Genomic DNA, 14,559 nt, shown 5'->3' with positions numbered 1-14,559 from the left:
GGCCATGCAAGCCTTGAAAGAAAAAGCATTTTATAACATTTAAATTATCATTTTTATGTACACTCACAGATATACATTTTTTCACGTGTGAACATATATAGCTTGAAGCAATTTATGTGATAATGAAGATGACTTTATATTTCTAATCACAAAATGCTAATGGCCTATGAGAGTCTTTTTATAGGGATTTCTAAAATCATGAATGTAAATTGCTTGGCTATATAACGTGAAATTTTATTGATAAACCCAGGGCTGAAGATAAAAATTTCAGAATTTTTACCTATTTTAAAATTTAAATAGAAACTCAATAAGTCTGTCCAAGTGTGTAGTTAACGCCGTTGAGTTCACATATTAAACTATTTCACATACTCTCCATGATAATTGAGTTGACTCATTAAGAGTTAATTAAATACAACAAGATTTCTAAACAGGTTTGAACATGCTAAGAAAAAATACTGTAAGTGGGTTAAGGTTCCTTAGCTTTATGTAATGGATCTTGACGCATAAACACATAATTTAATCATCTATTTGTGTGTTTAGCATTTAAATGTGAATTTAACTTAAGGTGAACAAGAACATGAGGGACCCAATTATTTTTAAATAACTATAGCCAGAAGTATAATATACTTATATATTGATATTTTAATAATATCTGCACCATGAACAGGATTTGAGGTCTCAAAGAAGAAAAAAGGCTCTAGAAATTTCTCACCAGTGGTATCAGTACAAGAGGCAGGCTGATGATCTCCTGAAGTGCTTGGATGACATTGAAAAAAAATTAGCCAGCCTGCCTGAACCCAGAGATGAAAGGAAAATAAAGGTAATGTTGTTTTAGAATGTCAATACCAGCTTTTGTTGCTACAGTTTAATTTATTTAACTTAACCTGTATGGATCATTTTTTAAATGTTCATGCTGTTTCCTCTATTAGTGTTCTCCCCAGTTTGACACATTTCTTTGTATTGTGTTTTGTTTCAGTAAATGTATTGTGTTTTTCAATTGACGTGATTTTGAATGAATAAAATGTTTTATTCTTAGACAATGTAAAATGAATTAAGAAATGCTATATGTTTTCTGATAAAATTGTAATTGACTTTGTGTATCTTTGTTCCAGATGAACAAATGACTTATCGGTATATGGACGACTTCTTTCTCATGTTAGCACATTCATTTCATCAGAGCATCTTCACACATCAGTGTCAAATCTCTATAGATTTATTTGCATATTGTCTGAAGATTTTTTTCTGTTATTATTTTACACTTTTTATTTTGCTTCATTCTCTGTTGAGTTCCTCAAAACTTTAAAAAGGAAATAAATAACTTAATCACTTACCCTCTAAATTATATTCTCTATGGATGGTCCCTAATAAATAACGAGTAATCACTCCAATTTGGATCTACCCCCAAAGCACTAGAGGAATTGAGAGGAAAGAAAAATGTTAGATCAATTTCAATATTTTCTCAGTTAGAATATCTAAAACTGAGCATCCAAAAGATAACTGAAATAATATTTGGATTCTTGGGTGAAGATGACAGTGATGGCTTCCATACTTGTAACTTACAGAAAACGACAATAAAATGATAACAACCTATGAAATTTCTGAGACAAGTATTTGCTACTTACAGGTTGGTTGATGTGGTTAGCTAACTGCCCTGGGCCCTGTATTGATTTTGCTCAATAGGAAATTGATCGTGAATTGCAGAAGAAGAAAGAGGAGCTGAATGCAGTGCGTAGGCAAGCTGAGGGCTTGTCTGAGGATGGGGCCGCAATGGCAGTGGAGCCAACTCAGATCCAGCTCAGCAAGCGCTGGCGGGAAATTGAGAGCAAATTTGCTCAGTTTCGAAGACTCAACTTTGCACAAATTGTGAGTTGTTACTGGCAAACCCACGTATGTGTTTGCAACTACTACTCTGGTAACAGAGGCCTACTAACAAAAGGAAAACAATTGGAGTGGGATTTCAGATTTCTAATATACATTCTGAAAGTGAGTAGTTTCCCCTCACTTTGGGCCACTGTCACACTAGTGGTTAGTTTTTCAGATTAAAAACCTAATAAATTAACAGATCATAGGAAACAGCCCCCTTATCAAAAATGAAAGATACATCTTAATTTCTTTTGCCACATCTTTTTTTCATAACATTGGCAATGTGAATTTGTCAATTTATCATACATTTACTTTATTTCAGTGTCTGATCCAAAAATACGTATTGCTTTCCTGAGACCATCCCATGCTAATTTTACTTTCTTAATGTATACATGATAAATAATATATCTTTTGTCAAACATCTTCTTATATCAACTTGCATAAGGCCTTATCTCATGGACTTGAAGAATATAGCTTAGTCCTCATACTGGCTTAGCTATTTAATGGGTTAAAAGGCTTATTGGAAGAGCCAAATGCCTAGTAGGACTGTTAATAACTGATAGCAGGTTGAAAAATATCAAATATTATGACTACTGAAATATTCCAAGCCAAAAGGAAAAGGAACAGCTGCTCTTCTTTCTTTCAAACAATTGGATGGAAATTTTGTGATTCTCTCTTTAAAAACGCAATTCATAATCGTAAGCTTGGTCTTCTTAGCTCTTTATTTGTAAGAGTATAAACCATAAGGATTTTCTAATGGATACATTTTTGTTCCTATTTTGAGATACTGTAAAGTGAAGCAGAATGGTCACCACTCTGTAATTATGCAAAGACAGCACTCCTCGCAAAAGCAGGATGTCAAAGTCTGGAAAAATGAGGCTTTATAATTATGTTAGGTTGACTCATATGAAACCAATAGATACTCAACCCTTATGACCTATGTCAGTGACCATTTCATTTATTTCAATCCATAGATGAGACTTCCTTGGCAATGTCTTATGTGATATTGTTGATTCCATTTAATATGGGATAAATGTTTAAATATGTCTTAGTTAACACAACTTTATTTTATAAGCATATAATTTTCTTAATGTTGTTTCTTAACCAAGGGAAAATATACTGTATATCTTTGTTACTTCTTTTAACACCTTGGAGTAATCCATGAATACATTGTTTTCTATGAAATCTAGTACCCTAAGATTTAATAGCAAGTGAATATTCTGAGAAATTGGAAGTAGTAATATAAGAGATACTGAAACTATATTACATTTGAAGTCCAATTCTAGCTTAATTACACATTTCAGCCTATTATCCTTAATATTAGATATTATGGACAGAAAATGTCATAAATCACTCAAGCTTACACTAACTGAAAGCCTGTATCTGTGGATGCTAAATGAATTGAAAGATTAAGGCAACCATAAAGAAAATTTAAGTAAAATATTATTCCCTCAATAGAATAGATCATTCAGGGAGAAGTCCTTTGCTTTGAATTATCTGACTACTAACTGTTTTCTCCATTCCCATTTCCCACATATTTTGATAAACCCTAAATGCAGGATTATAATTTTTTGCACCTTGGTCAAGGTAAGTTTTAATACTTCATAGTTAAATAAGCACAGGATCAAAAATCTCCATAAGTCACTCACTTAAAATGTCAATATGTCCTTACACATAATAGGCCCTCAACAAATCTTTGTAAGACATACTAATGATTGGTGAAATGAAGTAAGGATTAAAAAACCAGCATAAAATTTAACAAATAAATTATAGTAAAATACTAAGATATAGTTTCTTCATAAACCATTTTTTATTGATTTTCTATCTGAGGGATACAAAATTGAGAAGATGCTAGCATGGGGGAAATATTTTTATGTTAACTGTTAATTTTCCATGATGAATACAAACAATAACAATATACATGAAGAATACTCGATTTAATACTACAGTTATATTTAGGCTTTACAATTACATTTTGGACTTTTTCTAGGCTTAAAAGATGATAGATAGATAGATAGATAGATAGATAGATAGATAGATAGATAGAAAGAAGAGAGAGAGAAATATCCCACCAATTACTAATATTCCACCAATTACTAATACGTGTTTCATATGTCCTCTGGTTAGAATCATCTTTCCCAATTAATCTACAGTGAGACCATTTGAGATAGCCATAAGTGAATAGCTTAAGTACAAGTTATGTTGGAATAATCCTGCAATGGCCCTGATGTAGCCCAGTTAGCCGTAGCTTCAGAATTCCTTTCCTCTCTGTGCATCACCTTTCTCTATTTCTCTCATCTTTCTTTCTCTCAAGTGTCCCTTTTTATTCTCTCTCTATATACTCTCGACTTCACATGGATTTTCAGTTAGTCTTTCATATCTTAGCAATAGCAATTCCAGATTGTAGGCAGTACTATAAAGTGCTTAAACATTTGAGAACTCAGTTTAAAATGAGAAATTAATTTTTCTTATTTTAAAGATAAAGACTCAGAAATGGACTAAGCAGTATAAAATTACTGTACTTCAGGGACTATGTCCAGGTGAGGGCTAGAGATGGCAATAGTAAAACTCAGAAAAGGCCTGGAACTTTGTCTGAGGGAGCCATGAGGCAACCCTGAGCCGGGCAGGAGAGAAGAAAGCGTCTGCAAAGGACTGTCCGCGGGACAATTCCACAGACTATAAAGAAGGGAAAACAGACAGGGAGAAAGCAGGGAAGATTTCCTCCAGATGTTGAGCCTGTTGATTCCCCTGCCCTAGTTAGGAATACAAGACATTTCTAGTATCATTCCTGTTGGCTCAGAGACGTGGCTGTTCAGTGAAGATCAAGTAACAACTGTAAACTGAACATAAGGAATTTTTTTTTCTCCGGAACGTTGAGTAACAGCAGTGTGGTCTAGTAAAAAAGACCACTTCCTGGGATGAGCAGCCCTGAATGTGAATCCCATTGACTCCATCTGCTGCTGTATGATCACCGATCAGTCTCTCTCAGCCTGATTTCCTGCATTTCTACAGAGGATAAGGATATCTGTGATACTGAAATATGTAGTATTTGTAAAATACCTGCTGCATTATAGAAGCTAATTGAATCAATTATGTTCTTTCTCATTCTGTATATAAGGTAACATTGGAGATGAAATACATTATTTAAAATTTTTATAATATCTTTATAACTCATTAAGAGAATTAAGCTCAGTAGGTATCATAGGTTTAAAATGTCAACAACAGATATATTTGTTCAATGTACATCACAAATTAGGTTCCATAATCCCTAGACAGGTAGTTTTGTCTAGAGTCACAAAATATTTGCAGGAAATTGCATGCAAAGCTGGTTAGTCTACCAGTTAAGGCATAATTCTCCATAAACTTGTCAGTAGAGCTCTATCTAAATTTTTATCTTCTATGGGAAGATAAAGAGATAAGAAAAAAAATAAAGGCTTTGAAAATGTATTAATAGAAAACTATGCAACTATTAAGCTTAATTGTATTTGACAGTTAACCTCAGAGATCCCAAGAAAGTACAACTATGAAATTGCACTATGAGGTTATAACACAACCCTAGGCTTATGTGGAACTCCTGAAGAAAATGTGCTCACAGACTAAAATTACAATGGATATGAAAACAATTCTTTTCAGGAGTGATGTTAACACGCCAAAAAAATGAAAGAAGAATGTACACCTCAGGAAATTAGAGATAAGAAGACAGTAAGTAAGGAACATTAAAGTGTGTTTTTTAATGTTCAAAAAGATTGAGAAAATAAGAATGGAATGGAATTCTTACAATGAAATAAGAACAGGCCTTTCTGAAGAGTAAATAGGAAGCTTTGATAAAACAGAATCTAGAAATTAACATTTAATTATTGAAATAATGACTCAAACAACTTTTTAAACAGTGGATTCATGATAGAAGAAAAAAGAATATATTAACTGAAAGGAGCTGAGGAAAACTTTGCTTTGCTATAAATACTGGAAGATGTAGAGAATACATTAAACAGCGCAAATATATACCTGAAAAGAGTTCCAGATTGAGAAAGTGGAGAGCCTGAGGAAGAGGCATTATCTTATATAAATGACTGACATTTAACAACATTGAATACATCTCAATTTGCATGAGTCCTCAAACTGAATAAAGCGCAGCTGGTCTGCAATAAATAAATAAATAAATAAATAAATAAATCCCACCTAGCATGGTCTGAATGAAACTCAGAACATTGATGATCAGGAAGGTGATCATAAAAGCTACTAAGGACCAAGGACAGAAATATCTGCAGGATGGCAGATTTTTCATCAACACTAGATGTTAGATAGTGGAGTAATACCTTCAGTGTGCAAGGCAGATATTCAAGAGTCATGTAAACTATGATTCAGGAATGAAGACAAAATATTTTCCAATCTAGAAACATTTTCAGATAAATGAACAGTAAGAGAATGTATTATCTATAGACCCTTGCTGAAAGAATTACTAATCAGTATACTAGTGTAAAAAGAGAAATGGAGCCAGAAAGAAGCAGCAAGTTATTTAAAGCTATATAAAATTATTTTCTAAATACAAAGAGGGACAAGTTTAAAAAATCTTGTAATTAGCCACTGAAATTGTGGCAGGTGCTGCAAAGGAAAACATAATGTACCATGAAGATGTAAAAGTGATTTGATCCCACATCAAGGAGAATACGGTAAATAAAAGGCTTATTCTAGTTGGCAGCAACATATAAGTTTTGTGTCTATTGCGTTTGGTGTGAATTATTGCCAGTTATCATGTTTCTTGGAAACAAACAAAAAAAAGCCATGTGGTAAACCTTTGGAATACATGAATGACCTATCCCAGGAAAGGGAGGAACAAAATACAGAAATACATCTTAGTGGAAGAAGGAAAAGAAATGCCCCTTTTGTAAATACAACAATTCCTCTCGCCCTGGATATCCTACGGCTTCAAATACCAAGTGAATAATGCTGATATTCAACACTTTACATACAACAGCTTCTTAATTCAGCTTCTTGTTTTGGATGTGTAACAAGTATCTCACACATAACATAGCCAAGTCAAGAATGATTAATTTTCTCTCCTACTTAAATTGACTCCTACCAAGCTCTCCAGGTGTTAGTAAGTTGCCCTTTCACTTAGGTCCAAAACCTGGATGTCATCCATGATTCTTCTTTTCTCTAATATTATCCATACAATTCACTTCAAATTCTGTTGGCTCTGCCTGCAGAATACATCTTTAATTGGACCACTTCTCAGTACTTTCATTGTAGAAACCCTAGACTACAGCATATCATCTCTCATCTAGGTTACTTCAACAGCCTCTAGTTCTTGCCTCCAATCTTTCCCTACCTACACTATGTTCTCCCTGATGAAGCCACGGAATTCCTAAAGCATAGGTGAGATTCTGTCAAGCCCTTGCCGCTCATTGCCCTTTCAATGAAATCCTGTGAACTTCTATATAATTTGGTCCCTGCCTATCACTTCTATTGCTACAACTTTATCTCCTTTTTTTGTCATTATTCTGTCATAGAGGCGTAAAAGTTTCTCCTCTGGTCTTAAATACACAGCATCATTTCCATCTTAGAACTTTTGTACATACTGTTTCTTCATAGGGCATTTTTCACACAGACTTTTATACGGGTACTATATAAAAGTCTTAGCCATCCTTTCATTTAGAAACAGTGAACATTTAGTAGAACTTTTATGTATAATTTGAACAGGTAATATTTAATAGCTATTTTTTGAATTTTAAAAGTATTTTATACTCCTTAAAATTAAATGTGTCAATTGAGAGTTCAAGACAACTGTTCAGAACAAATTTTATTATTGTTACTTTTGGAAGTGTGTAAACTGAGAAAAGGCAAGTTCTTGAAACTTAGCACCAAGATGGTAAAGAGTGAATATGAGGAGAATTACAATAATATTTTTCAAAGGATAAATTTTACTACATCAGAAAAAAACTGTAATAGGGTATTTTAACATTAAAAGTGCACATTGCCAAAATATTACAAGTTCTTGAAAAGTTGATAGAAAATTAATTTTGTTAGATTTATTTAAATGCCACATTATACAAGTTAGTCCTTAAGTGAATGATTTGTAAAATGAAAATACTTTCATAGTATAAACATTCCTCTACTAACTTTTAAAAATTGTTTGAATTTGAGTAGAATTTTACATCTACAAAATGTTTTCACATATATCTAGTTTGATCCCACCAATGACCCTCTTGAGTATTATTTTCATTATGATTTTACAGAAAGGAAAATTAATTTAAATAAAGCTAATGAGATTTGTCCAAGGGCACATGTAAGAAATGGAAGATACATAACTTGAACTCAGTGCTTCCCAACTGTGGCAATTATTCAAAAGGAAGAAAAAATATCTAGTGTCCAGAGAAGTTTGAGAAACACTGGATTAAACAAAGTTTCCTTAGTCTAGAATTTTACAGGGCTTTTGATATGCAAATGTGATTATGAATTTCTACAGGGGGAATAGATTCTGCAGACTTTCACATCTGGATGGTTGCAGTAGAAAGGGAGAAATTTCATTTCAGTTTTATGATAGGATTCCTGTTTCAGTGGTTGTAAAGAACTAATCTTCAGAAAAAAATTTAGGAAAAGCATTGCTTTACCATTATGCTTTTGTTATTTTGAATTTTCTTAAAATGAAGCGGCTCTATAAAACAAAAATAATCACAGAGCTGACTGCTTTCACCTTATGTAAAATAATGTCTGCGCCTAGATTTGATTCTTCACTACTCATTTTTTTTTGTGCATTTGCTTCTATCACATAATTATAACCATTTAATGTTGAGACTAAAATTAAGGGAGGACATACTCTTTGCATAATTGCTGCATTGAGTTTTTCTTTGCCTTGAAATAACAGCAAAGATTGTCAGTTGCCAATGCAAGTTCCTTGGAGAATTCGGTAACATAAATAATTTTGTTATTTAGAGACAGTGTTCTTTAGTAAATAGAGGTGTGTCTATAAAAGACTAATAATGGTTACTAACGGAAATGGACCAGGAGGTGGCTGCTTATAAAATTTTCCTCCTTTCAGCTTCAATTTTGTAATTAACATATCACAAGAGTCAAGAAAATATTAGATAAGTCAAGATTCTATGTTTTTCTAGACTGTTGTGATCTTAATAGTTATTGCCATTTCTGTAATAATTATTTTCTGGTCTCTAGTTATGTAATAGAATCAGTTTAATGGTTGTTTAGTAAATAGAGTATATATATTAAGCTAGAATCAACTTCCAGAAAGATGACAGACTGACTGATTTTCTCACCTCTCATTTCAGATGTATGGAAATTGTGGATGAAATGTAATTTAAAAACATTAAACACATAGCTGAGTTCAAAATATATGATAGAACCTCCCTTTCCCCTAGTTGTCAGAAATGAGCACATCATCTCCTGCGATACTGAACCTGGATTGAGGGCCGCATGGTTAGGAGAAAGGTTTAAAGGCTTTTAGTAAAAAAATATATAGCCTGACACAACATCTACTAGAGATGTAAAAAAAAAAAAAAAACCTGTCTAAACGTAGACTCTTCAAGGGCTTCCCTTGACATGTAGAGGGGGAATAGATAAATCTTACTCACAAGCCCAATTCAGCTGGTAAAGATTCTGAGTGGAGAAAAAAATCTGAGATAATTAAAACTGAGCATGGGGGAATCTGAATTTATATGCTAACCTCAAGCCTCTAGACTCCTGAACTGAGAAATTAACATAAAATTGATCCCAGGTTGGTGAAATACTTAGAATCTTCTCACAGAATCATACAATAAATCACTCTTTGGGGAGAGTCCTACAGACACACAAACACTGAAGATTGGTTCACAACAAGATATTACAGCTCACATGAAGAAATAATACATTGTTAACTTAGAGTCGTGTAACATAATATCAAGAGAATTAATACTTCATGAACTTAATATAAAAGTTATTGCATACTTTCAATATATTCAAAATAATAATAGAGATAAAGTAATAAAGTACACATTAATTTACAAAAACAGCTACATAGTTATTTATGATAGCACATCGAATAAAACTTCTGGAAACCAAAAACTAGTCATTGAAATTTTAAAAATCTAAATATTTGTGTTAAACACATAATTAAACAAAGATGAAAAGATTAGAAAGTCATTATGGTAAAATTATCAGAATATACCACATAAAGATTAAAAATATGAAGATATGAACGATTGAGAACAGAATGATAAATATTATGTCGTATAGTTACAAAAAGAGATGACAATACATGGGAGACAGTATTTGAGGAAAAATAGCTAAAAAATTATCAGATCTTAAGACATGAATCCATAAATTGAATAAATACATTGGTATCCCAACCAAGATAGATTAAAACAATTCTATGTGAACATAAAGAATATATAAATACCTTATAAAAGACACAAGGCACATACATATATCAGCAGGAGTCGCTTATTTAATTGAAGATTCTAATAGTCAACTATAAATCTCCGAATTTCTATTGTATCACCATTGCAAAATCCAGATGAGGCCACTATTTAAAGTGGATTCAACTCATGTTAGAAGAACTGACATTTTGTAATAACTCCTTTGCTTTGAGTAAGAAAACGTAGGATTGTCTCTTGCATCTCTCATCACCCATGCAACTTGGAGTAAATAGTTGAGCCTCAGGGTAAAGTCATTAATGGCTTTCTTACAGAACTAAGAGAGACAATCAAGCAATCACCAAAGATGTTGAAGTTCTAAAATATTTTTTATTAAGGTTACTGGTTTGTAGGACAATGTGTGTAAGTCTGGGTGTCCAGAGTTCACACTTCTACCTAACAAACCAAAAGCCAAAAATTATGTTGTCTTGAGTTGGTAGTGTCCCATGTACCTAGGAGAAACTGATACAAATACATTCTAGTTGACACTGCTTTAATCTAGACTTTAAATAATTCCCACAGATAGAGTTCCAAGAACATGCATGTGGAATTAAAATGGCAATTCACATGAGGAAAAAAGCAGCAGCATCTAGCTCCTAAAGACAAGATAATGAATTAATCAGATACAAAATGTAACATTAGCATGTTTAACTTTTTTAAAGTAGTAAAAGTCTCCATCAAATGTATAAATTAAGGACCAGAGATAATAAGATGATAATGATCAAGAAAATTTGAAAATAATCAAATAGAACTTAGAGTAATTGAAAGCTGTAATAAGTGAAATTAATAATTCAGTCGACAAGTTAAGCATCAGATTAGAATGAGGGAAATGAAAATCAGAAAATTGAAAGATAAAATAAATTACCTAAAATCCAGAGGGACCAAAATATTTTTTAAAAATATGAAAGAAAGGATAAGAAAGATGAGGAGAAGATCAAATATAGGAGGAAAGAATGGAGAAGATGTATAAAGGCAATATTTGAAGTGAGAATTGCTTAGGGTTTTCCCAAACTGGTGAAAGTTCCAGTAGTCTGGTTGAAAATAAGTAAATATCAACCAGGACAAATAAAGAAATACACTTACATACCATCATAATGAAACTGATAAATTCCAAAACCAAAGAGAATTTTAAAGCCAGCTTAAGAGACAGATTACCTAGAAAAACACTGACACTTACAAAGACAGCTGGTTTTAGAGCAATGATAAAAGCCAGAAGGTGATAGAATATTATCTTCAAAAAGATGAAAGAAAAACCACCTATGATCCTAGAATTGTATACTCATAAGAACTCTCCTTCTTTCAAGAATAACGTTGAAATAAAGATCTTTGTGGACAAAACAGAAACAGAGATATAACCATCAGGAGAGTCTCACTGAAGGGTCTTCAGGATTGTTTTCTTTCTTTGGTTGGGTTTGTTTTTTGTTTTGTTTCTTTTTGTTTTAGAATTAGTCACTATTAATGTATATTCGCCTATCAACCTATACATCTTCATGTTGTTTTAAAGTAACTTTATATCCTGAATTTTCACTAAACATTGTATCATATGTCTTTTCCTATGTTAGTAAGAAGGAGTTCTGGGAAATATTTTTAAAGCCTGCATAATATCCCATGACATGTATGCACCTCAGGGTTGGTTTTGAAGCAGAAGGAAAATGACCCTAGAAAGTTGATTTAAGATGCAAGGAAGAATGATGAGCAAAGAAAATGCTAAACAGATGTAAAAACCTGAAGAAATATTTACTATATGAGATTGTCTAATTAATTTGTTAAAATACAGAATAGGACTGAAATCCTGGAACTCAATGACATTACAGTAGAGACGGAAATTGCTGGAAGCTCCTCACCTCATTCACCTCCTACCTTTCTGGATGTTCATTTTCAGACTCCATTGGTGGTACCTTCCCCTCTCCTGTAATGTTGAAATTCCTCCATGCTCATTCCCTGGACATTTTCCATTTTCTATCTTTACTCCCTGTCTTGCTTTTTTCATTCAGTCTCATGGCTTTAATACCAGGTATAAGAAGCTCATGACCACAACATTTTTATAAACACCCTACTCTTCTGTCCTGAAAGGGCAGAAACACTGCCCTTTCAAAGTTGCTGGGTGAAAATCTACATTTGCTTTCCTTTACCTATTTTCAAACACTATATACAGAGACATAGTTTGAAAATATAAATCAGGTGTGCTTTATCATATGAGAATGCTCTGATGAATTCCCATCTATTTTAAAGTAAAATCTGAAATCCTTGCATGAGTTTTAAAGGATATATGACCTTGCCCCCTATTAGCTCTCTGGAGTTATCTGCTAGTACTTTACTACTTATTCCCTCTGCTCTACCTACCTTGACCTTGTCACTTTTCTTTGAACATATCTGGCTTACTCCCTTTGTATTGTGTTGCCTAAGCCTGAAACACTGTCCCTCCAGATAACTATATGAGCCCCTCCATCTCTGCGTTCAAGTCTTGAAAGTTTTCTTCTCTGTGACACATTGCATCAACCCCTTCCCCATTTATTTTTCTCTATAAAATGCACCATAGGAAAGTTACAATATTTTCACTCTTTATCTTATTATTTATCTCCTTCCCTAGGGTTAAAGCAAAAATGCAGGAATTTTCTTTTTTTTTTTTTCCTTCTGTGGTCCTAGAACCAAAAGAAATGACTAGCAAGTAATAGGTACCTAATATATATTTGTTGAATGAATGAATGAATGAATGAACGAACAAACCAGTTATCAATGAAATTGTTTTAAGGTCTTCTTAATGCTTGGAAGGAGACCATACAAAATTCATTGTGCGTGTTAATAATTTTAGAGTAACCATTAACCTGTTAAGATAGAATATAACATTTTCAAAATAGAAAAAATAAAATATATAAACTATCAAAATAAAATAAATAATCCAAACAAGAAACTGAATTTTAAGAACATTAGTTGAATTGTCCAAGGAGAGTAAGCAAGTACATTAACTCAAGACTGGTTTCTCTGAATCTCTCCTGGCCAGAGCTATTATTGTATGAAATAAGATGTCAATTGAAAGTTAATATTATGTAAGTTTAAACAAATTCACAATTTTATAAGTAAGATTTGTATAACATAGTACCGCAGAAATACTACCTCAAGTGATAGGCTCTAAATAGCACAATAAATTAAAAATATTAATATAAATGTATTAAACTATATTTGCTGCTTATGTTAACATGCACAGTTATTGTATAGTTAGGTTATGGCTGTGTCAGGTACATAATTTTGTATGTTCTTCACCTTCTGAATTAAAGTTACATTAAAGGACTACAGTCACAATTCAATTTGGTATAAAGTATATAAATAAACTTTAAAATAACATTACCTTTCTTATAATAATAAAGTGCATAAAATCTTTCTATCAAGTAAAAATTTACTACAATCTTCAGGAGATATTACTGATGGTAAATAAATAATGATATAGTTTTCATAAATATTAGATAAAAACAAAATGGAGTCTGGCGCATTATCAATATATGCAATTTTATTATGTAATTTTATTAGTAAAATTAAAGATACCTCATTTTTGGTATCAAAGTAACTTATTTCACTAAAATTAATATTCTCTTGGAATGAGAATATTTCAAAAACAATCACATTTGATAGAACTATTTTCGACTAATTGTTATTTATAATTGTGAATAAACACATTAAGCAAAGTTTCTCTTAGTCTAATGGAAATAATTATGATTATCAGTTATTTTGTTGTGAGGTAACAGAGCTTCTGAGGCCAGTTGAGGCACGCAAGACTAGTTTTGTACAAAAACTATCTCTAATCCTTATAACAACCTAAACGGACTAAAATTTGTCAAGCAACTTCCCTGAGTTCCCGTAAAATTAAGGGCAAGGAATCCAACATCAAGATACAGTTGTAATTAGTCAATTAACAAAGAGATTTGTGATGTTGTCTTTTGGGGGGAGAGGTGTTGTTTTATTATATTGGTTTCTTCCTTTTTATATTTGTTTTTAAGGAGAACTTTCCAATAATGAGTAGGGTGAAGGGAAATTGAAATTCCATACACTTCCCGGGAGTCTACTGAGAAACTCAAGTTTTATTTTGGATACATTGAATTCGTATTTCTTTCATTCAATAAACATTTATCTAATGCCTCCTATGTGCCAGACAACACAAAACGTGAAAGAACATTGGTGAATCCATAGCAATCATACAAAAGACGTGATATTTGATAAATATAACTCATACAATGAAAAGAAAAAAAGTACAAGAATTTATACACAGCAATTCGACCTCCGTTTGCAACATAACAAT

General features: G+C 32.4%; 1 protein-coding gene across 2 annotated transcripts in view; it reads left to right on the top strand.

Annotated features, from left to right (window-relative positions):
• Positions 1-14,559, top strand: part of LOC102523807 (dystrophin) — a 647,651-nt gene that overhangs the window by 186,042 nt on the left and 447,050 nt on the right. For both annotated transcript variants that reach the window (XM_032475797.1, XM_032475796.1), the window contains exons 27-28: positions 668-820; positions 1,681-1,863. In XM_032475797.1, coding sequence (XP_032331688.1) covers positions 668-820; positions 1,681-1,863 — 336 coding nt within the window. The remainder of the gene's footprint in view (positions 1-667; positions 821-1,680; positions 1,864-14,559) is intronic.

This window comes from Camelus ferus, chromosome X, assembly GCF_009834535.1.
Source record: "Camelus ferus isolate YT-003-E chromosome X, BCGSAC_Cfer_1.0, whole genome shotgun sequence".
In the NCBI taxonomy this organism is placed as follows: domain Eukaryota; kingdom Metazoa; phylum Chordata; class Mammalia; order Artiodactyla; family Camelidae; genus Camelus; species Camelus ferus.
The sequence above is the reverse complement of the archived record's forward strand: the minus strand, read 5'-3'. Positions and strand labels throughout refer to the sequence as shown.